Here is a 26037-nt window from a genome sequence, read left to right as displayed (position 1 = left end):
ATCAGATTATGATTATCACTGATAAGGTTAGGTGTGATCATAGGCGTAGGAGCCTAATTTGATTTGGGGGGGGGGGGGCCCTGTAACGACTTGCCCGAAAAATATAACCAAAATTTTTCATTCAACATCTTAATGTGCATATCATATAGGCATTCATCGGCTATTACATCGCATGCCAATAACATACAATCATTTTCCGTGTTATTACCCTTTCATATTTGTTATAATGATTGGGGAAGTCGTAACAATAATAATGATCATAATAATATAAATTTAACCATTGAAAAACACATTGCAAATTTATTTTCTTTCAGTAGGTGCCCGAAAAATTCTCAGCAAATTGCCCGAATTTTCACAAACATTTTTGGTTCGGGGGCTGCAGCCCGCACCAGCTCCCCCGCCTCCTACGCACATATGGTTATGATACTCTTTTACAAGAAAAAAATGCATGGTAACATCAGAATATGACTGTTAAAAGCGACAACGGATGATGGTCTGAACATGCAGATTCGTCATCATGCAATATGAAATACGATGGCACGGTGATCTGTCATCTCATAGCATCTTGAAAATTGTACAAAAGTTACGTTCTTCATAGATTGGTAGACACATGAGAACTTCCTGGCTTGAAATAATTTGCGAGGACAAATCTTCCTGTGACTGCAGTCTAAGTTGATTTAGCTCCATACATGTGCTGGCAATACTTAACCTCTGAAAAGGGTTATTTCTGAGTGGTGTGAGGTGGGATATAAAAAATTAGGCCTGATACATCCAGGGCTAGTCTTCACCTTCTTTTGTAAAATAAAAACATACGTAGGAATGTAGTGCCTTTTGGTGAGCAACAAATTACTGTCTGCTACATATAGAAAATAGCAGAGTGCTATGCTGCACAATGAGTAAATTGCTTAAAGATTATTAAGATGAATATGTTTTTGTGCCCAGATTCTTAGTATTTCTAGTAGGCCTATTTTAATTGTAAACAGATTCATAAACCTCAAACATCATAGTGCCAATTACAACTACTCAATTGCCTGTTTTGGGTACCATTTGTTAACTGTTCAGCTGAATCTTTTACTCCCACAATTTGTTTCCCCCACTTTATTGTTATTACTAGCTATTCATCCTCTATACAAGAAAGTTTCCAATATGTATGTGTTTTGTGTCAGATGTGTGTGTAAGTGCTTACTGTTGTACAGTACATGGTAATTGAGGAGTTGAGGAAATGTTATACCTGGAAGTTTATTGGAAACTTCCCAGTAAGATGTCTTGGTGTCAAGGTTGATACAAATTTTTCTTAAATGCAATTTGCAATATTACAGTACATTGTACATTAGGTTTGTTGAGTACCATTACATGTATGCTAAGATTTTGCAGCAGTGGTATAGGATCATATTTCATATTGTATCAAGTATAAGCCTAACTTAAAAGGCAAAAATGTTTCATACAGTAGTTTGAAGTTGTAAGGGATTACAAAACATGTAAGGAAAATTTGATATGTACTTAGCTTATTCAGAAAATTGACTGTTCTCCTCTCTTACCTGTCGCAACTCTCAATACAACCTTTGGCTCTTTCCCATCTACCTAGCCTACAGTATTAACTGAAAGTTTCAGCTTTTCTCTCCTGCACCCGACCCTCCTCCTTCAGGTCAATGCCCATCGCGTCTTCCTTCAGAATGGACCTTTTGCAGTATATTGTCTATGTAGTAGTTTGTTTGTTTTCTTGTACAATAGTACCTCAGGAACGTAGAATGTCAAAATATGTAATTGTTAATGGGATTAATTGATGGTCAGATTCTTAAAGTATGAAAACAAATTCTAGAATGAGAGCTGCTATGTTGCTCAATTTACGCACAGTACAGTACCAATGTTTTGACACGGCTGTTGCTGCTGCATGTTTCTTGCAACGATCTTCGTTTTTCTAACCCCAATGTATTGTATTTGTTTACACACACACACAGGCTGATCTTAGTGGCATTAAGTGGAAAGCCTACATTGCAGTTGACCGTCCTGTGCCGGTAGGGCCCCTCGAAGACCCTGTTCTCAGCACCTACTCGAAATGCCTCCAGTCCAACATTCTCAGCGTGTGGCGCCGAGTCCGCCATGAGGACCTCAATATCTTGGACAACAGCAGGCCGGATGGACCACCCCAGTGGGCGAAAGAGCTTTGGATCTTTTGGTACGGAGAAGATCCCAAGTTTGGCGAGTTGATTACATACCCCGAACTAAAAGGTAAGAGTGGACTACTTCTACTACCGTCAAGTGTGACTAAAATACAAGAGTCTGGTTCTTGCGATAATTAACAAAGGTAGTAGCCAGGCTCACAGCACGCTCTGCAATGGTTTGTCGTGCCTGTAATGTACTCCGCTTGCCAGGAAGTTTTCCTCTTCTCCTGCTACAGTGGTAAGCATCTCAACATTACGAGACAGCATTTGATCAGTGTAACAGGTATATCACCTATTCATGAACTCAAGGTTACAGATAATTCTCTATTTGGACAGAGATCAGGTGTTTGAGGACCTACTTTAAACCTAATATTTTGTCGTATATTTACTCCTACGGGCCTGGTAAGTGAGAATTGTAAGTTCCTTAACTCAACACTTCATGTCTCCACGTTACCTCAGCATATAGTGGAAGCATTTTAGTGGACAAAATGTACTTAAGTTGCAAATATGAAAGCGGGGACACCTCGCTGAAAATTGCATTTAGTCTGTGTAGCATCAGTTCACAGGATTACAGACAAGTTTTTCTCTTTTTGAACAACCATTTCCATGAATTTTATAGAGCAGACATTGCAAAAAACTTGACTGAAATTGTGCAACAAGTTAAGTTTAATTCAGTACTGCATGTGCAATGAAACTTGCCTAGTCAGCTGGTTAACTGAAGGGATTGTTGGGGAGTTAAGTGTAAAATACAGTAGCATCAAAACCTCAAAATGAGTTTGAAGCACTTCTGTGAAGATTCTCATCTGCTTTAGCTTTTTACAGGTTTTGGCTACCAGCATACAGTAGTACATGTACAGTATGCTGATAAATGCATGTTTCCATGTAAGCATGAAGTATTTTCATTGCCTATAAATTAGTGTTCAAACGATTAACCTAATCGGAATCGGAATCGGTACGAATATTGCATAATCGGAACATAATCGGAATCGGTAAAAATTACGTGGAATACCAGTTATGTGATACCGATTATTCAAAAACATATGGAAGGTGAAAATATCATTATTCAAAAACATATATGGAAGTTGAAAATATCAACTGATGTTAGGTTTGTTCTTTTACTACGAAATATTAAAATAAGCAGGGATGTAAGTCTTCCGGATTTTTACGGAAATCCGGTTTTTTTTTTAATTCCAATAAGTCTTCCGTATTTTTACGGAAATCCGTTTTTTATTAAATTCCAATAAAGTTCCACAAAATTGTTCGAATATCAAAGACACAACGCGGCAAAAGTGCCTGGCCCGTTGTAGCAAGCTAACTTCAATTTTCACTCATCGATCACTCAAAATACCATTTCCAGTTTCGCATCATCGCATTGCACTGTACAACATTGTGCCATGTGAATATCGTTGCGTACGTGCGAACTTCAAATCGCTATAGCTCATTTCTGTCGTTGAAAAACCTTGCCTAATTCATGTTGATTGGACTGCTAATTAATATCTTCGTAACTGCTGGTGCTCGACATAAGTTTTGGAATTAGCGCTTGTGATATTTGTGAGCGGCGGAAATCTACGGGATACGCAAATGAAAGTCGATATTTGTGATCGCATTCGAAAGTGAGACTGTTTTTTATTCCGTAGTTCGCTGCGACGTATTCGTAACTTTGAGCTAGCCTAACATAACGATAGTGTGTAAGTAGTAAGAACTAGGGGTAAGATGTGTTAGCGCTAATACTTCTGAGCTAGCCTAACATAACGATAGTGTGTAAGTAGTCAGAGCTAGGAGTAGGATGTGTTAGGACGGCATTCACCTGGGGTCTCCGAATATTTTTTCCGGTTTTTTTGTTGGGCTGCACTTACATCCCTGAAATAAGACACCCTCTCTATACATCTTTCACAGTGTATACTTTCATCAAATTAGGCTGCCAGGGTCGCCGATTTTGCTTCCCTCGTGGTTAGTGACTTCATATTTCTTGGCACAGTAAGCATAGCAGCAATACCAATTTCGCGAATTAACGAATGTGCTGGACAGTGTCGGAAATAAGCGGGGGCGACGGGCGATTCGCCCTCGCAAGTGCTAAAAAGTCCTCCTAAAGCACAATTACGAGTGCGAAAAAGAAATATAATAAAATCGCCCTCGTTACATCAGGTGTCTGTGTAAAATTAATTGTGACATGCGTTTGCTTTAGCTAGGAATTGCAGTCGCAGCGCGAATCGTGCAAACAGTTTCCACATCCCGCATCAAATTTGAAGCAGTGCGGGAGAGTCGCGCACAATCACCGGGAAGTTCCCGTGGCAAATTACGGCCTGCACGAAGCAATTGCAGTACCAGCGAAAATAACCTAAAATCCTCACAAATCTCCGACCACATGGTAGCCTTACTTCACACTAAGTCAACGGCATGGAAATCGAACCTTGCCATCTGTTTATTCACTCTAGTTGTGTCGCAAATAAAAAATAAAAATATCCACGGAAACTGCAATCTTCGACCACGTTAGCCTAACAACCACACAAAGTCAATGGGAAATGTAGCCAGGCTTGGGGCGATTACATCTGAATGTAATCGATTACGATTACGATTACTTGAGAATGTATGATTACGATTACGATTACAGCCTAAAGTTGAAGTAATCGATTACGATTACGATTACATTGTAGTGTAATCATGATTACAATCATGATTACATTGTGGTTACTTGCACAATCCTCTGCATATCTGTTTAATAAAACTCTCTGCCGGGAAATAGGGCAATGAAATAGGGCAAAGGAAGGGCATTTACAGTATATACGGACAAAATTGTGGAAGTATATCTACAATTCCTACCAGGCATTACACATTTATGCCTTAACACGTTTAAGATGTGTAACCCATAAGTCCAGTAAAAAATACAATTTAAACAGACAATTAAACAGACAACCAGTTGTGTACATGCAAAAGGATTGTGGACGCTGAGAGGCAGCATTGAACAGAATAATTCAGGTGATAAAAAATCCTTGAATATGGCGATCAAATCCCCAGTACTTCTTAGTATAAGTTTATTGTGTTAGAGAATTCTAGAAGGAACACTTCTTTGGTCACACTAAAAGCCAATAAGTAAGAATTAGTTTTAATCATTTCTACTAATTTTGCCCTTCTCATTCAAATTTCACTGTAATCATAAATGTAATACGATTACAATTACTTTGCCCTTGTAATCGATTACGATTACGATTACTTTGTAATTTTGGCAAAAGTAATCGATTACGATTACTTCAAAAAATGTAATCGATTGTAATCGATTACGATTACTGATTACGATTACCCCAAGCCTGAATGTAGCCTAACCATTGGTTTGGAAAAAAAAAAAAAAAATGCGTAGCTTAGTTTACAACTTTCAATTTGTTGGAAATCTGCATTTGTTTGGAAGGTTCTGTAAGTGATATGTCTTATAGAGGGAATGTTATATTTTATATTGGAGTAGTTTCTAGTTGTTATTATTTCTTTACATCAATCTGGTATTACATTTTAGAGTAATTTTAAACAAGTTACGATGGTACAATTTGCTTTTCAGTTTGATTGGCCTAAGCTTACATTTTTTAATTGAACCTGAATGGAGTTAAATAGGTAAAAGTGCTGTGCCGTTTACACGTTTAAACATGTAAACGAACGAAACATCGTTTAAACGTTTAATAAAACCTTATGAACGTTTAAACGAAACTATGATATCAACTGAAAATTAAATTATTGGCAAAAATCGCGTATCAATTCCCGTGTTTATTTTGTCTACTACGCGAAATAACAAAACAACTTACGATCAGTTGAATCATAAACCGCGAACGTAATCCTACTTTTGTCCCCCCCCCCGATGTATCTGGCGATATGAATGGCTTAAACTTGAACGCTGTTATCCTTTTGTGAAAACTTCCTGATTCGCGGCACAAGTGTACTTTATATCGAGCCGACAGCGGCGGCCCAGATAATCCAGTCAATGCATGTTTGATCGAAATGATTACAATCCCTGTCCATCACGTTGAACTCTCCGACCAGACAATACCAGGTCGAATACTCGACTTGGTAATAGTTGTTCAAATACATGATCAAAGGAAATGTATCGATTGGAGATCGTAAAAAAAACTCTGAAAATCAGTAAAGAAGTTACCAATTGTGTACGAAAAGTAAGTTGGTACACCTTTCAAACTTTACGAAAGATACAGCAAAACACTTTCGAAAAATTCATGCGAAACTGGCAAATCGTGCTAAATGCAACTAATGACATCAAGGCTCTAGTACACCCATTTATGAATAAACCGTAAGACCACATCTGGTGTTAGGGAAGCCTCGCAAATCTAACCGCCATGTCTGGACCGGTGGATTTTTCCGCGGCTATAATGAGCACAGCCACAAGCAGATAATGAGTCACACTTGAGTGCACACACTCTCCAAACCACCCTCCACGCTATACAGTTACATTCACAGCCGCGGTCAAGTTTTTACTAAGCCGATTTGAACACAATAGTGAGTTGAACAAAACATCATAGCTAAGTCTCACAGTATTCAAACGTTTCAAAAAGATGGTGTGTTTATACTCCGTATTTTATCCTACTGCAGAAGCAAAACTTCTGTGAAAAATAAGTAAGGTAATGTGAATTTACACTGCAGGAATCTAAAATGCTATCTTTCTTTCTTTTCCCAGTCGGCCAAGTAGGAACAAAAAGTTTCGTTGCCTTTTTGCAAGGACAAGTTTCCTGAATTTTTAAGATTTAAAATCTAAAAAACTGAAATCACAATCTCACTTCTTTTACACTTGCCGTAAGCGTGAACCAGAGCCTAACATACGGGAAGACTTTAGAATAATCCTACTAAGTTGTACAGAACAGGACCTAAACTACCTAGCTAGGTGAAAAAAAATCGGTTGACTGTAGGGAATTTTTCGCACTCCAGCGAAGCTGTACTTTTTTTTAGCCAGCTAGATCGTAGACATCATGAGGGTTGAACAAATGACGATAGTTTCTTGTGAAAGAAATTTGAAATAAATGTGGAAAAAATGCGATTATCCTTTCTCCGTTTTAAGTGTAAATGTTATTCTAGCATTCCATGGTTAAGAAAGTTGAAAGAAATACAGTTTATAAACTCCATTTACTGACTTTTGAACTTCGTAAAGAAAAACCATCCTTTACAACTCTGAAAATCAGTAGAGAAATTAGCAATTGTGTACAAACAGTAAGTTGGTACACCTTTCAAATTTTACGGAGGATCGAGCAAAATACTTTCGAAAAATTCACGCGAAACTGGCATATCGTGCTAAATGCAACTAATGTCATGTAGACAAGGCTCTAGTACACCCATTTATGAATAAACCATACTACCACATCTGGCGGGGGGGGGGGGGGAAAGAAAGTATTTTCTAGAATTTCCACCCAAAAGAAAGGAAAAATTAATATCCTACCATAGTTAAGTGTATGGTAAATAGCCTAACCACTTCGCCGGTTACGGATCTCAAGACAAAAACACGACAAACAACAAAAACACAACTAATTGTATTTTGCGAAGTTGACGTTTTCTACAAGGACATGGAAACAATATTTAGCATTCAGTTAATCATGCCAAGTGGCCTAAAACATGGGATTAAATGGTTTACTTTCATAAAGATAGCCATACTATAGCTATTGGGGCCTTGATATCGTGCTTTGTCTGTATGGTATAGACTGTGCCTCGAGTGTATCATGGGGAATAGATTGTTTTGTTCATGCGGAGGAGTCGGTTGGCTTGAGGTGTGGTTTACCTTAATTATGTTATAATGGGATATATACTTTTCTTGAACGTCTAAGATAATATTTCGCATAACTTTACCGATCCTTTACTGACTTACCTAATTAATTTTAGAGTGGAGCCAAAATAGTTTACTCCATGAAAAGTTTTTTGGAAACGTGCCAAAAATGTTAACAAACAGGTGTTAGACAGGGGGGTTGTTTGGCAATTTAAATTAAAAAAGTTGTCAGTATTTTCAATCCTCTACTGCGAATTTTTTATCACCAGACACGCAAATTACTAAAATTTTCGGGGCCTTTACCCCTGGACCCCATGCCATAATGCTCACACGCAACAGGGGTTGGTGGAAATCGGCAGTTGAAAACAAGGAAAAATTATCGTATAATTATCGAAATATCACGATTATCTTTGAACTATTCATCGTGATGTTAAAAAGCAAATATCGCCCAACCCTAGTTGGGTGGGTGTACTACCATTACGTTTCTGGAAAATTTTGTCGAGTAGCCTACACATGTCATTATCATACCGGGCTTGAGCTATACAACAGCTTGAAGGTTCTCTGCTTGAAACAATGCAATACAATGTGGAGAAATAAACTGAAACTGTATCGCAAATTAGCTTGCATTAAAATTTTCACCGAATAGTTACTTATATCTCTAACCACATGGCAGCCTAACACACTAAGTCAATGGGAAAATCAAACCTAAACCATCTGTTTATTCGTTGAATTTGTGTCGCAGTTAGCTTCAGAGATCAACGTTACGGTCGATGTTCTCTCTTTAACATACATATATGGCATAGCTTAACTATTGTTTTGATTAAATTCTGGTGTGTCAATATGGGTTTTCTGAAGTTCTTGGGGCATATATTTAATGCAATGGCTGATTCAGTTTTTAATTCATAGTTACGTACCACTCGTTGAACAAGGCTCATAATGTATAGGCCCAGGTAAAGGCTGCTTTTATCGAACTTTCGAGTAGGGGAGTTTCACAATTGTTCATAAGAGACCCAAGAAATTTTATTTGTGAGGTTTGATAACGTGGAAGAATTTGCAAGAATTATATAAAGTACTGAATCTCGGACATTTGGTAGTGACGGATTTTAGTGTATAAGTCACTTTGCAACATAAACTACCGCTCTATTGACTGTCAAAACCGCAAAAGTTAATCCGGACACTTTGCCAAGTTTGCTCATTGTTTGTGAAGAATAACCAGCCTTGTGTTGTCAGGACACTGTGCTCATTACTTCGGCTGGCAACCAGCTTGTGTGCATTTAACCATGGGACCAATATGCACATGTATGCATAATGAACAAGGGGTGCGAGATTTCCGCCGGCCCGGTTAGATTTGCGAGGCTTCCCTTAAGCGGGGGGAAAAGAAACTATTTTCTAGAATTTCCAAAAATACGGAAAAAATAATGTTCTACCACAGTTAAGTGTATAGCAAATAGCCTAACCACCTCGTCTGTACGTTACGGATCTCACGTAACTACAAAAACAACCAATTGTATTTTGCGAACTTGACGTTTTCTACAAGAACATGGAAATAATGTTAAGCATTAGTTAATCGTGCCGTGTGGCCTAAAACATATTTTATTACAAGGTTTACTTTCATAAAGATGACCATAGCTTGATATCTTGTGCTGTGTGTATGAACTGTGCCTCGTGTATCATGGGGAATACTCTATGAAACGTTTCTTGGAAACGTGCCAAAAATGTTAACAAACAGGTGTTAGACGGGATGAGCGCGCAGTTGTTTGGCAAGGTACCTGGGAAAATTCTGAGCACATATACAGTATCCTACCGTAGTATTTAAGTTGGGTTAAACCGTACTGCAGTTGTAAACTGATGTACGTTTAGTGCGCGCTATTCATTGTTAGGCATTCTAGAAACGGGGCTTTGCCGAACGTTTTTTGTTTCATAATATCGGAGCTTCTGTAAGTTAAACTTTTTAAAGATTGTAAAACAGATTAAATCTCTTTTCATTTTATAACATAATACAGCTACTCTAACTTGTCATTTAAAATTTTTCATCAGCTTCGTGACAATTTAAATTAAAAAAGTTGTCAGTATTTTGCATCCTCAACTGGGAATTTTTTATCGCCAGACACGCAAAAATTCCTTTTCCTTTTCCGGGGTCTTCGCCCCACCAGGGCCCTAGGGCGGACCCCACGCCTTTATACTCGGTGTTTTCTCGCGATATTCGCGAACGTTTAAATGTTTAAATGAATGAAAAATCGGCCGTTTAAACGTTTAGGTCTTTAAACGAAAACTCACAGCCCTAATAGGTAACGAATAGGTATGTTTAACTTCAAGTTCGTAACATTTCTATTTGTTCATAAACGGTATAATACTGAAAATAAGTACAAAATAATGTCGGAATGAAGGCAATATGTCATTAAAATTTACACTTTGGTAAAGATTGAAGATGGATGGTTTGTCTGAGATACTTTTTGAGATGGATATTTTGAGTAACTAGTCTTAGCCCATTTCAAGCCATTAACAGGTGACATTCACATGGAGGTGGTTAGGCCATTTGCTTTAGCACAGTGCTGACTAGGTAGGATGTCATATTTCCGTATTTTGGAAATTTAAAAAAAAAAAAAAAACTTTTTTTTTCTTTCCGAAAAACTCCAGAGGTAATTTGGTACATACATAATGATACCTTAGAGCCTTGTATAACAACGAAGCAAAAGGAAACCGGGGAAAATCACAACAATAATTGTTTCTGTCAAACGGGATATTTTCTCATTTTCAAATAATCGGAATCGGAATCGGTACGATTATGAAAAAAATAATCGGTAATCGGTATTTTCTGTTTTGCATAATCGGTTGAACACTACTATAAAGTCACATCCACAAAATTACCTATAAAGTGGCATGGCTTTCATTCACTAAGTCTCCAGTGTTACTGCTTGTGATAAAAAACTAGTGAAGTATGGATTATCTTGCTGTTCTTCAGGAAATTTTTTATCCAGTATTGCATAGCCAAAAAGTGCTATTTCAAATGTTGGTCAAGTTGCTATACAAGTAAAGATGTGTAGCAGTGTTCTATACAGGAACTAGGGTATTCAGTTAGAGAAAAAACCTCAAAGCCTTTGGAAGAATGCTAAACACAGAATTTGAATTGTTATTCCCTGTGCTGCTTCCTTTGGTGCAGCTGGAGGACATATAATACTGTGACTGCTTAAGTACTGCTGGTTCATTGTCATCTAAACAACACAGTGTGCAAGGCTATGCCATCATCCATCCATATGTATTGCCCCATCACAAGGCAATTTACTAGGTTATTGTTGACAAGCATCTTTGCTCTCTGTACACACTAGGTGTGACCTCAGGGGCCCTTTGACTACATTCCATTCAGCTTGCTCTGACATTCCTGATTCACCCCTGAGGCAGTGGCCTTCAACTCTATCTTTAACCTTAGTTAGGATGAAGTCAGATGCTACTGCTTTCTACCCACTAATAAATTTGTTACCTAAACCTGTAAATTTTGTTACTGTCAGTTGAACTACATTGTTATGAGCATTTAACTAAAAAAAGAAGCAAACAATGCAATTCATATTTGTGCAGTCTCAGTGCTGCACATCTGTGTATATTCATATAGGGTTTGAAAATGTTTATGACTCTAGTTTCGTAGAAGTCGAGAAAAGGTTGTAAAGTTTTAAGAATTTATTTTGATTCAGTAATTCCACAAACCTTGTAGCTTCAATTGTGGCCCGTTTCGGTGTTGAGCATTGAAACTGTAAATTGCTTTGAAAGTGCTTTTATTCCAAATATGCATATTGTTTTCTGTTGTCTTTGGGTTCCCCTTTGATGTATATTTGTCTTTCAATGTCATTGACAAAGACCAAAAATCCCCTCAAAAATAGAGAGAAAAGAATCATAGTTCTTTTCTATTAATATGGACTTGAAATACCAAACTTTGCAAACCTCTAAAATACAACATGGAGTACCATACTATTCCCTAACTAGGTAACTTTTTGTTTCAATAATAGTAAAACACTAGGTTCACAGTTTGATTACTATCTGCGTTACAATTGCTCAGCGTCTAATCGGCACTTATGAGACGTGCCGTGCTGATGGACTTACATTTATGTCAATAATAATCTCCTCCAGTACTAGCCTCCTACTGTACATTGCTTGTTAGTGTTATCTACACATCTGTTTGCTCTCTGTGAGTTGCAGCATGCTGTTTTTCCAGTTGAACAACTGTTTTAATCAGAAATTTTACCAAATGACCTCTTGAAATTACCATGCTGTGGGTTACCAAGGCAAAACACAGCTCTTGTGTAATTAAAAAAAAAAAAAAAAAAAACCATCCTTGAATTGTCTTATCTGTACTGAGACTTTAAATAAAGAAGTGATGAAATACATGTAAATGGGTTCATCCTCAGATCTAGAACAGTAGCAATATTAACTGGTATTGTGTACAGCAAAGTCTTCAAAGGTATTTACCTTCAAAACTCTCACACTCTTTATTGATAGACGTACGTGTACAGTAGACATGCGTAGTGCAAATAGCCAGCTCAATTTACCCATGCAATTGCCTCATTTAGTGACATATCTGCACTGTTAGCAAATAAGCTATACATAAGCTCCTCAGTTGAGTTGATTACATTTGCTTCTGTTTATGCGCTGCGAGATACACATCTTAGCGTACTGGTGTTGAGACATTCTTCAAATGATGCCAACATGGTTAGGGGCAAACGTAGATGATTTTCCAATTTTAATCAGTGAAACTTCGAGAGGAAGCTTTCTCAGTGCCGTTTGATTGACATATTCCCGACTTACGCCTTCAGGCATGGAAGAAAATATGTGAATCTACCACAAGTTGGAGAGCGTCTTTCGTTTAATTGTACTTCTTCTTCTTCTTGTCCACCGTGCCTTGCATCGTCTAGTACTTTACATTGCGAGACCTCATTAGCGGTACTCCTCTTAAAAAATTGTAAGGACAGGCTCTCATCGTGGACAAGTATATTGATCACTTTGAGTACAGTAGGGTCAGATCCAAAACCTGTCAACCTCAGGGCTAAAATTTAGATGATCATAGTTATCAATTTTGATAGTTTTGTCCAAAAGAAGAACAATTTAAGCTTGCTTGGCAAAAAAATTAAATTTGTATGTTTCTTTGTTAACGAGTTCTGCTTAATTATATCGACAATGCACTTAAGCCAGCGTTATGGACGGAAACAGCAATTTGTGCCACTGAACTGCAAGGAATAATGGAATTCACAGGAATCTGCACCTGAATAATTGTTTATGGTACTGATCTCTCCAAAATAGTTTTTGGAAAAATTAAGTAGGGCATCCCTAATTAAGATGCTAATCGAGAAGAAAATCATTATTTCCGTCCATAACGCTACCTGATGTCATTAATCTCCTGGCAATTTTAAAGTTCACTTCAGTGATAAAATTTGCATGTAATCTTCTGAAGTTTATCAATGCCATTAAGGATGAAGTGAAAAATTACCAGATTCTTGCACATAGATAAACTGGGGTTCAGTGAAACATCTGTGTTATGGATGGAATTAGGAAAACGTTATGGACGGAATGTGAATGTTATGGAGAAACTATGCAGAATGTTTTTTAATAAGTTAATTCAAAGACATCAAATGTGAATGAATGTTATTTAGGATGGAAAACCTTTTATTACATGTACATTACAGTATTTTTCTAGGCTTTCAGGTGATGTTTTCCCTAAATTAAAAAAAAAAGAATAGAAGAAATTATTGTAAAAATCCAAAACTTTGAGTATATTTCATTTCAAAATAAGGCAAACACCCTCCTGAAATTTTTTGTACAAACAGGGTGGTACTATATCTCTTCCAGAAAAAATTATCAGATTTTTTCACCATGACGCGTTTTGAGTTGTTGGCCGTCAAAGATGACCTCTTTTGTACATCGGAGCAGCTTAACAACTTCATAAATTATTATTGAGAACAGCTAGAACCCTGAAATTTGCATAGGTGTAAGAACTTGATACTTACAATTAAAGTATAAATCCCTGACAGCTCTAACATGGTTACTTTGGTAAAAATTTGGCATCAAAACTCATGCCTCATGCTGAATCATGCCTCATGCTGAATCGCAGCATGAAATAGCAACTTTAGAGTTGCACAACTTGCAAACATATCATAGGAAAGCATTGTAATCATTATTTTATAATGGTTGTACCAGACATAATAACCTCTGAAAGAATCAAGTACCCTGAAGCAATGGTTTAGGAGCAATTCATCACTAAAAGTAGCACATTTTTTAGTGAAAAATACAAAAATCGAATATTTTGACACTTTTAAGTTGACCTCACTCCACAAGACAATATTTTTGTAGCCTAATTTTTTTATTTTCCTATTCTATGGGATAGACTCTATAGGCATCTGTAATAGAAAGGTAGTAGAATGTTTAATTGCTGAGAAATGGGACCTCAAAAGTCAAGAAAATGCCAAAATGCCATGGTGGCGACAAATTGCGGAATTTCAAAGTGTGATAAATCGGCCAATTGTAAAGCAATGCAACTGAAATTTTCAGAATATGCTTATTTCATGATGGTCCAATCATACAAAACATTTGGGAATTTTTAGAGAGGGTGCAGCAACAGCCATCCGTGATTTGACACGGAATGACCCTAATCCAAGTTGTCATCCTCATGCAATGTGGTTTTGTGTATGAAGGAGACTGGTGGTTGGAAAAGGTGGACCAAATATCAGTTGACAATAATGATACATATGTCTCCTTCCTATACCCTAAGGGCCCTACCAATACTTTCTTCTGGCCATCACCTGAAGACAAATCTTGGATACCACTAGGAATGATCATGGGGAAACTAGAACAGCCTGTCCTCCCAATTTCAAGTAGCAAAGTGGGAATTGCAACAAAGGTGGTTGAATATATTAGGGACAAGTTTCAAAGAGATTGTGAGCCGTGATGGTGACGGAAAATTTTGACAAACATGAATCGATGTATTTTGTTAAGATTGAAAAGTCTATTTCAAATTTTCATGACTGTTCAACCATACAGGCCTCCCATGTCCACAGTTTTTGTGGTAATGTTGAAAGTTTACTGATGTTCTCGTTCATGACCTTTATAAAATGTTTTAAAGAGGGCTATTGCTGTCCATGTACAGGTCCAAGGTTTAATTTTTTTTATGAACAATAAGGTTCATCTTGTTACAGCTGAAAGTGTTTTGAATTAAAAAATAAAAAATATTTGCATGTGTTGTTTTCTTTCATACAAGTTTTGCAGACTGGTGAAACTTTGATTTCATTGGCATTGTTTGAAGGAGGTGAAGCCACAAAAGTGGAAAAAACAAATGGGAAAAGTACTGACAGCCTCTGCTTATAGTGCTGAAAGCCACCTGATGAGTACCTTCAGCAAGAGTGAAACTTTTCATGTGCTATAGCAATTCATTTTAGGCTAATTCAATACTTTCCGTCCATAACATTCCGTCCATAACAATTCCTATTTCAGGTCTAGCTCTTTCCCTTCTTGTAATAAATTCAATTTTATTTGATATTATTACACATATTGGCCATAAGTATTAACTTATAACACACTCTTAACAATTCAAGAGTTGATCCTAAATCAGGACGAAACCTTCCGTCCATAACGTTGTACATTCCGTCCATAACACAGAATTTTGGTTTGGGGTAGTGGGTTAATGGAGGTACATTGAAGAATATGAGTGGGAGTATGATAAAGCTTAGGTACCAGGCCTGTGATGTAAAGTACCTTAAACTTTGAAATCCTGAACACTTCACAGAGTTTTGACCCACTATGAAGGTTGGTGGGAATTGATCATTTTTCTGATTCCATCCATAACGAACACCTAATTTGCATATTCAGACTAATATTGCACCACCCAATTAAATTTTTTCCGTAATATGGTAGAGGTATCCCAACTTAGATCAATCATGCATACCTCACCAAATACTAACTCTCACACTATTTTTGATGGGACTTTATCTCTGTGAATTCCGTCCATAACATTGGCAGAGGTTTTGGATCTGACCCAGTAGTACTACTGTAAAAGTACCCCTCATGTTGTTTGGAATGATAAGTAGCTTGTCTTGTTTTACAGTCAATAAGGCAACACAAGATAAATGAGACATATATGTGTGTATGTGGATTATAAACAAAGTCAACTTGATGAGTATTGCACTATTGCAGAAGTACTGCATGGTCAGAGGAATCTATGAGCAACTCTGGGCATAGTATGTCAGCATTTGAATAGATACACATTGTTTTATACATATCTTCAACCAATCTAATGACGTCGTACAGTACTTACATTTACTGTAGGATAGTCTGTTGCTTAGTTGATAATGATCACAGAGAAACAAAGTCTTTGATGTGTGGTTTGGTTTAACATAATTTGACAAGTTGACGTGAATTGCATCTATTGTAAGAGTTTACCTCAAAATTTTGATGTGGTTATGAATCTTTAACTAGTAGTTTCTGCTAAACGGTAATATTTGCCGTATTCGTTTTGTTTTCTTCTCTTTGTCCCTTTAGTACTCTATAGATGGTCATAGAATGATTACTAATTACAAATTAATGTAATTTAATAATGACTAATTAATGTATATAAGTGAAATATTACTTCCTTGCATACTGAGAATTACTGTACACATCATGTCCATACATGTCATGTACTGTGTACCGTAGTAACAAGTGGAAAAGCATCCTGAGACAACTACTGTAGTTTGATGTGGCTCAATGTACATAAGTTAACTTTGGTAACTGCAATACTGCATGCCCCCTACAGGGATTATTTTGCTGCAGTCATAGCATGACCTGATTAGTATTAGATGTGCTTGCTGAGCACTGAACTGTATAGTTACCTACACAGTACATGCATAATATGTGTTGTGTGCTTTGGCCGTGAACCTATGTACTGTACTTACAGTGGATACAATGAAACAGCGTTTATTATTGTACAATGGCAAGGCTCGGTATTAGGAACTATAAGTATGAGGTGGTTTACCTGGTGTCGTGTCATTGCTTCCAGGTATTGTGTGTTAGGAGAGGGTTGACAGGACTAGAATTTCACACTTGTAGCCACTTGTTAAAAAAATACATACTGTGTACATGTGCTTTAAAAATGATACTGGCTAAAATCCAAGTTCACACTAGTCATTTCCTGAATTGCAACACACATGTTTGATGTTTCTGTAGAGGTTTTTGGATCCAGCCCAACTACAATATATACTGTATGAGTATATACAGTACATACATACATACAGTATATGTATCAGGCCTCAACAATTACTTAAAAGTACTCACCATTTGGCGAAAAATTATGACTAAAAGTCTACTTGTCAAAACACAAAATTCACTCGCCACTATGATCCCTGTACAAGTCTCCATAGTATAGATATACATCTTCAAACCTTTCTGTAACCTAAGGTTAGGGAGATACTGTACCGTATATGGTGCTACGTAATTTTTGGGACCCATTCTTTGGGCCCAAATTTGTGAAGCCCAATATTCTGGGACCATTTAGGTCCACATTTTGGGTGTGCAATGCTTGGCGGAAAAATATATTTTTGAACCAGTTTGTTTGTGCCAAATATTTTTGGGACCATTTACTGTAGGCCTGTGCAAAATTTTAGCAGGCCATATGTTTTGGTGAGGGGCCAAAACTTTTAAGTTTCAATGTCTCCACAACATTTTATCGGATTGTATTTTAACTTGGAATACAGTTATTGGTTAATAGAGTTATGGTTAATGTGGGCCTAAACATTTTTATGAAGTGACAGCTTTGGAACCTGTCCATTTGTGTGAAGTTGATATGATGCATTCCTTTTATCAAAAATAATATTGGGTGATGACATACTGTAACACTTTTAATATTCCACTAAGCAAGGAACCATAGTGTCCTTTGGGCTCTTGTTTATGTTTGTAGTGAAATATGAGTATTAGCTGATGTGGTGTAAGTACTATAACAAAATGGGGTTTATGGTATGTAAATAATATCAAACACTTATCAAATGTTCATCATAACACAAAGAAGCTGTTTGATTGGATCGTACACTTACATTCTTCTTCAGAGCAGTAATTTCATCATCATGAATTAATATTTTTTTATGTTATTACATTTATTTTTCAGAGCAATGCCAAGGTGTCTGGGAGAACAGCTTGTCATACGAATGCAGAACATTACTCTTCAAGTCTCTTCACAATCTCATAGAAAGGTATGAATGATCCTATTACAGATTACAAGCGTGAAAAATATATTAGAAATGTTAGATAAATACTACGGTTATATGCAACAATCTAATTAAATCGAGTAAGTATTTTACAAGTAGATGAACAATGGAAAAGTGACCGGGAAATTATTTAAACAGTATTAATGTAATTACTATACCATGAAGTAACCGTGAACAAGCAATCGAGTTGTGCTGAGCTGATAGTTTGAGATGCCATATAGATCTATTGTTGTCCTAATCGGACTTAAGCCTGTCGATGGCTTTGCATAATTTCGGAATCATTCGGGAGAGGTAGAGAGGGGCCAGGTAATATGAGGTACGCTTGACTGAGCACAGCTAGTCCCTCTCTGTTGCAGTTGAGTTTTGCAGTGACCCCTCACAAGCCCCAGCCCTCTACCAACTGAGCTATCTAGCCCCTTAAATGGTGGCAGTACATTTAGCCTTGTTCACATGGAGTAACAGGATCTTGCTTTGCCCTGGAGAGGTAATAAAACTGAACCCAGATGCTTCCACATTTGAGGACGCTAGGTGGATCAACAACAAACAAAAAGGTTGTGATGATCGTTTCCAGTTCAATGTGAGGTAAGGTGACCATAATTTCCCGACTGGAATCGGGGACATTTATTGCGTGACTGATATGGGGGAGGGGTCTAAGGGGAGGGGGTGTCCCCCTCCCCTTTGGAAAATTTTCAAGTGCCTAAGGTGCTTAGATGTAAAATGGTGATACTTAGTAGCACTATTTAAATCAATTTTTTTTTCAAAAATGTAGCTTTTCTTAGATGAAATTCACTAACTTTACGTGGTTCTTTAAGAGCTTGTGAGTTGCTCATGCTCACACTATAAGTGTCGTGTCGCCGTAGTTGCCAATTATACGGTCGAAAGAGTGCTAGGCTAGATCGATCTAGCATGTTTTTTAACAGTGTTTCCACTTTACACTGGCCCACCTGTTCCGTTCTGCGACTGCTCACTTGACTAAATTTTGTTTTTACAATTATTTTACTAATAATGTGGGATATTTTCGAAATTCCTGAACATTTTGACGAATTGGGGACATTTTCGGGGACACTTGTTCATCGGGGACAGCACACTGTATTCGGGGACTGTCCCCGAAAATCGGGGACGTCTGGTCACCTTAATGTGAGGGCTTTATGTATGTTCGTGTATTACTTCTGTGCCAGTTTATGTGGAAACGACAAGGTCAAGTGAACGGAGATTTTGGGACGCTTCATCCCGCAAGCGTCCACTCTACAATCTTCGTCACCCTTCATCCTCCCCGAAAGGGAGATCAGGTTAGGGGGTCTGATCTTGACTACGGGAGCATCCACACTGCGATCTTGATTGCCCATGCGAGTTCAGGTTCCCCTTGCGTTCTCAAATTTGAACACAGCTTACTGTATATAGCCAGTGTTTTGGCTGTGGTCACCAGCCAGAAACTACAGTACCCTTGAGTAGGCATAGCCAGCTGAACAGAAAGAGTCATACTTTGGAATTGAAATCTACATAGTCTGTTGTACAGTATACTTCGTTTACCCTTATCCAAAGACAGCATATATGTATACATGTGCCAATTGAAGCAGTCACTAGTTGAGTTGCCTGTTTGTTGAATCCGGTCTAATTTAATACTGCACTCCATTCTTACCTGTCTCTGCACCTGCCCGTCTACTTAGCCTAGTAACATATTTAAGCACTGCACCCTTGACCATCCTCTAGGTCATCTCCCATCACCTCCTCCCTAGTAGGAAGTATCGAAGCCTATTCTGGTGATGGTCTCGTTTCAATGGAAAATCTGGTTTTGAGACGTTTTCTGAGTCTGTTTTGGAATTCATAATCTGACATTTATAATCTGACGGAGAAGTTGCTATTTGCTAAGCATGCTTTCAGACTGCTCCATAAGTATATATCCGTTGACTTTTTCATGTGTTTTGTCTTAGGCTTTTTCCCCGTTTTTGTATCATTTAGTTAATACGTTGCTATGTTGTATAGGCACTGATTGCACGATTTGAAGTTATTTTGATAGTACTGCAAGTTTACCTTAAGCAACACTTTAAAAACCCTTTGTTAATGACACATTAAACCTGTGTACATATTTACCACTGAGTATTTCCACTAATTTCATGGCAAAAGTTGTGGCTATCGATGAAAATCTCCATGGCTGAAGTAGACGGTCAAAATCTAAAGATAGGGAACCTCCTACAGTAGCACATTGTTTGACAAAGATATGAATTTTCAAATTCTGTGATATTTTGTTGAATGCATCTATTTGGCAACAGCAGAGTTGTCATCGTGGCAATTCATCTGAAATAGTGTTTGTTTTTCTTTTAAGTGTTTAATTGATTCACAGAGGAATCTATTATGTCTACAAAAAAGTTGCATTGTAATGAAATTCTAAATACACAGAACATTGACAGCTACATAGGTAAGCATTCCAATGACCGTATCACATTTCAAGGATAAATCAACAAGTAGATTATAAAAGGACAGTAATGGTTTTGGAGAAAATCTGCTGCAATGACATCACAGAACCCCTACTGTGATAAACATGAAGTGGGGGCACGTTGCTGAATGGTTCCAATCATGTACAGTAGTTTAGGAAAGTGCATGTACAGTTTATTGATTGGGAGACAGGTATTAAAGTATTGCTGCTTGTAAATCCCTAAACCAGTAAGTTTTGCATTGTAAATGCTCAGATCTGTCTTGTGATCTACAAACCTCTTTTGCAAAAGATATGTTCAGTGCATGATAAGTTAGTCAGCTACTCATTTTGAAATGTAATATCCTTTAGAAAACCAAACTGGATTAATTCCAAAGTTCCAAACAATTTGTCTTTTTCTAATCCATTCCTTTATGGGCTTAACGGCACTTTTGTGCTAATTTCTGCCCCTCGGAGTTGTTTTTTTGGGCACAGCAATTTGCTAGATCTCTTATCTGAGTTAATTAAATGAAAGTAATAGACTATATCAACCAATTACAGCCCCCCAAAGCGAATCAGACGCTCTTACTCATTATTAGTTCATATTTGTAAGACGAAGCCTGGACTGAGTATATACAGAGAGCATCCAAGGCTGTCCCTAAGAGCTGGAATATTCTACTCTGTGCATATAGTATGGATGTACAGTAGCCTACAGACAGATTTCCATGAACTGGTGGTGTGAATTGTGAGCCCAGCCAAGACTGCACAGTTAATTTGTGCCTCAGTGATGACTTACAGTAGAACTCCTTCCAGAAAAATAATTCATGCACATGAATAAATCCTTCATGCATTTCCATGAATTATCTACCATACCTCAGCTAATGGGGTATGCCTTCAACAAGGGGGAGAAAAATCAATATTAGTGACGATGCAAAAGTACTGACTAAAGAGGTATGGATGTAGAGATCTATATGTTTATCTGTGCAGTCTCTCTGTATGTGTGTGTGTGTGTGTGTGTGGAATAAACTAGTTTGGTCTCAAGTCTGCTTGCAAGAGGTTTAATTCCTTGTTTGTTTGTTTATTGGAGTGCCCAATCATTCTGTGCTTTAACAGGATAAAATGTTAATACTTTTTGTGCCTCTGGTGATCCTATCATTGGAGTGTTGAAGTTGATTACATTTCATTTACAGTTGGCACCCTGTGCATTCATTTATGTCTGGTATGTGTGATAACTCATTCTGTAAATCATTGAGACTGATTGCATTAGAAACTACTAAGCTCTATAAAGCCCTTTTCAAAGTGTTGTTTAGCTGAATACATGTGCATTTTCTTTATAAATGTTGGAAAGATCATGTTGCGATGACTTATAGTACAGTATATGGTGTTCATAATGTGCATCACTATTATTTACTATTAAGAGGTTTGTTTCAGTAATATACTTAAACAGCCATACATACAAGTTTGTTAAGATAATGCACAGCATGTTTGACCAGCAACTTTTTGTCATTTATAAACAGCTGTACAGCTGTAGGATATTACAACTATTCTGTAATATTACACTTGTCCATGTAGATTTCCCACAGGACTGTTGTCCAGGTTTTGTTGGTTAAGCAGGCAGTTCCTGTTAGGATGTTGTGAATGTCAGGCACTACGGTACACAAGGAAGACAAAGACTATACACGTTGTTAGTGTTATGCTGGTCGGAAGATATCATGTGTACAGTCAAAATGCCACTAAAAGTCAAGGTTTGGGGTTCATAAACAACAGTGTACAGGCAAGTGGAAATCAGTAGGAAAATGACTCGACTGACCCAATTGAAGAGAGCTGTGTATAGCACATGAACTGTGTGGACTGCCTGGTGTACAATGCTTTGTCAGTTAGCTATGGTACTGCATACAGCTGTAATATTACTTTAATAAAATGCAAATCACGTTTATTGATATTCAGTGTTAATAATTACATGACGACATATCATAAGACTGGCGTACCGGTCGTTTTACAGATACTGCACAGACATCTTGTTACGTATGTCCACCAATCAGTACAATGGACAGATATGTAATGATAAGAGTTCAGTAGTTCATTACTGTATGTTGTAGCCTGTAAAAAAAGATTGGTGGAAGAAATACTATAGAGGGAGGGTGGTAGCAACTGATATCTTGAAACTATTCCAAGCACAGGTACATAAATAGCGGGCAATAATTTTATCCAATATCACAAAATTGCAAGAAGCATAGATGTAAAATTGGGCAAATTGCTATATAAAGGTGCCAAGATGTAGGCCTGTAGTATAGTTGTTTTCTGTACACAGGAGTTGTACTATTTTGACAAGAGTCGGTACAGTATTGTACATACTATACGTACATGTGTGTAACATGTGTGCTATTACTTATCGGTAGACTGAATTGTACTTTACACAACCCTATGTAAATTATATGCAACTGTTGTTACACGGGATGGTTGGGGGCATCAAAGGTTGCACACACAATTGACACTTTAATCCGTGAAAAATGATGACGTTTAATATTCACTCCAAGTGGTGTACAGTATATGTAACATACACTTAACAGCCTAACACATTTCTAGAATAATCACTCATAAATGTAATGAATATGCAGAAACCATGAAATTTTTAACCAAAAGTTAGCACTTTATGATTGACGGAAGCAATTATGGAGGCAAAAAGAACACCTTGTTTTACTTTTTGTGAGTCTGATCTGGTAATCTGTAAAATCATAATTATGTCTTCATTTCTTTCTATTTTGTTAGAGTTGTGGCAAGATATGTATTTCCATTTTTGAAAACTTTAGCAACAATCTTTTTGGATATTGGACATTTTAGATTTGTACAAAAGTTTCGTCTGCAGGTTATGCCTTTTCATGGCGTATATACCACATACAAATAGTAAATTGGAACTTTCTGTTAAAATTGGAGAAATTTTCCTATTACTCTGTATTGGTATTTAAAAACTTGACAAGTTAACAAGGGTCTGTCCTTGTTGCGAGAGTTTATTTGTTAATTTAGTATAGTATGCCAGATGGGATTCATGACAGTCTAGGCCTCTCCCCCTTCCCCCCCCCCCCCCAATAAAAAGCTATTTTAATGTATCTGAGTAAATGGTTCAAAATATACAAATTACTTTCTTCCTTTTGCACAGAAATGACTGGTGCTTGTTACAAGTTCTATTTAATTGTTGATACATTTAGTATTTAGTAGTTTGAGGTCAAGTGTCACCTACTGTACATAGGGGTTATCTTGGTCCAATGTATTGTTTAATTTGTCCCTTTGCCAAGTTTCCTCGAGGACTGATTTTCACATGATCTTACAGTGGTACCAAAGATCAGGGTTTCATTTAGAGGCCCTTGTTGAAAACTACGCAAAGCATTTCAGAATGTCCCTTCTTTTTGTCTGAGTGGATTTCCTTTGTGGGGTGGGGGGGGGCAGGGGGAGGGGAATGGCAGTCATCAAGGTTGATAAGGAACAAGAGGTCAATAATCCATAAACCTTTTTCTTAGGTCATTGTTGAGTCACAAAGTTGATGATATTGTAAGTATTTCTCCATACCCTTAAAGGATGCCTCTGTGCAGAATTTTACTTGTGATATAGATGGTTCAAGGTAAGGAAAAGTTTGAGAGCTACAGTGATGTTTCAACAGTGTCTGAGGTTTTCAAGATATTCATCTTTAAAATATGCTAAAACTCTGGAGTGCTCTTTTAAGGTGTCCCGAGATGATGACCTCTGTTGTTGTAAACCATTGTTGTTATAAATTCTCATAATTAAACCCAAACACAAGTTCTATTATATTTATATTTACAAGAGAGCAGCACTCTTATGTAACATCCAACAACCATATTTCCTTGACAAAGTTGTAATCATTGTACAAGAATGTCATTTGAGGCCATAAAAGTCTGTGGTTTCCCATTGAGTTAATTGTGTTGCCTATGAGGAATTACTGTACTGTAACCTAACAGTCTGTGTAATTAGCCTTAATAGTTCAGCCACTTTAGTTGATCATGACCTTCACAAATTTGTTTAAAGGGTCCTTTCTCCAAAATTAACATTGTCATATCCAACCTGGACTGACAGTGTTTTGTATCCGTTAGCAAATTATCAAATGTAAATTTTGTGGCTTAATTCATCTGTGAAGTGGAAATATTTTACCCCATTGCTTTCTGCTTGTTACCGAACTCTTGAAATGGTAATTTTCTTTTCTTTGACCTGATTGCACTCAACACATTCTCTGATATCTACCTGGGCAGCTTGAAGAGATCGTCATCATTTCAACATGTAGTACTTATAATTCATCTGTCATTATTCATCTGCGCAGTTACCTTACGCTGACCTATATAACGATGATATGTTCTCTTCTTGTGTTGCAGACGTTTGCTTACTCAAAACTATGTGAGGCTGGGAAAATGGTTTGTGAAACCCTACCCAGAATTGCCGGTTAATGGTGAAAATTACAGGTGAGTTTTAGGGGATGCCCTCCCCCAGCCTCCCTCCTTCATGAGATGATCAAGTCGTCCCGCCATCTTTTCAATCCATCAACAAAATGGTAGGCAAATAGTAAGCTATACATCAGCCTAATCTGGTGTAGACTGTGTAAATGACATGATAAGCACTTTACCAAAGTAGAGTGTACAGTATGTATATAATTCACAGATTCAGCTTTCAGGATTTTTCTCCCATGAATAAACTTTGCATTGTTGTTGTGGCCATTTTCAATTTGTGAGGTGATTCCCCGATATATATTGACGAGTGGAAAGTTTCTGTACCTGTTCGTGCGGTAATTGTTGATGCAATATGTATATTTATTTATATGTGCCTTTAGCTTAGGTGATAATGCCCCTCCCCCTTCCCCTTATGTGGTTTGCTCTCTCGAAGATCCAAACCGAAATTTGTCCTTAAAATGCGATAAACTTACATATTATGAGATTACTCGTCTTCTCACCTCTGTGATGAATTAGCAGTCTCCGTAACCTTGCATTCCCATTGACTCAGTAAATGGTCAGCGTACAGATTAATTATGTGCATAATGTATGAAGAGCTGGGTCTCAGAAGCAAGGAGGACTCCATTGCGTCTTGCTAAACAGTGGCTGTCAATTAAAGAGATTTGGTTTCCCCAGACGAGTGGGCTGTGCTTGAAGTGGCATTTCAAATGAGAAAGCTTTCTGACGGTTTAAGGGGAGACTCTGCAAGGTTTTTTACACAACCACCGGTTATTTCAAGGGATGCCCTACTTTGGTGGAAGATCGTTTTGCAGTGTTAGATTGAAAACAAATTAGGTTTTCGTGATTGCTCAGATCAAGATGAAGAAAACATCGTCGGTCGGGGGTATCTCTTGAATTTTGCTAAACTGATGGAAGAGGAGAATGGTTAAACTTTGGGACAGCTGAAATGAGAGAATACTTGACACATTTGAAACAGAAAAGTGCGTTCAAAAATGAGAGATGAGAGTACTAAGTGAGCTTGTTATGAAACACTGTCACGGGTGAGAAGGGAAGACATTCT

The 26037-nt window shown here is 37.5% G+C and overlaps 1 protein-coding gene and 1 long non-coding RNA gene across 3 annotated transcripts in view; both read left to right on the top strand.

Moving 5' to 3' along the window:
* Positions 1-26037, top strand: part of LOC139981616 (mediator of RNA polymerase II transcription subunit 13-like) — a 94171-nt gene that overhangs the window by 13897 nt on the left and 54237 nt on the right. For both annotated transcript variants that reach the window (XM_071994136.1, XM_071994135.1), the window contains exons 2-4: positions 1959-2229; positions 18017-18101; positions 24906-24992. In XM_071994136.1, the coding sequence (XP_071850237.1) occupies positions 1959-2229; positions 18017-18101; positions 24906-24992 (443 nt within the window). The remainder of the gene's footprint in view (positions 1-1958; positions 2230-18016; positions 18102-24905; positions 24993-26037) is intronic.
* Positions 2237-11450, top strand: LOC139981617 (uncharacterized). Its single transcript, XR_011797895.1, has 2 exons — positions 2237-5762; positions 10194-11450. It is a non-coding gene; the product is annotated as an uncharacterized lncRNA (long non-coding RNA).

This window comes from Apostichopus japonicus, chromosome 15 (genome assembly GCF_037975245.1).
Source record: "Apostichopus japonicus isolate 1M-3 chromosome 15, ASM3797524v1, whole genome shotgun sequence".
Classification (NCBI taxonomy): Eukaryota; Metazoa; Echinodermata; class Holothuroidea; order Aspidochirotida; family Stichopodidae; genus Apostichopus; species Apostichopus japonicus.
The sequence above is the reverse complement of the archived record's forward strand: the minus strand, read 5'-3'. Positions and strand labels throughout refer to the sequence as shown.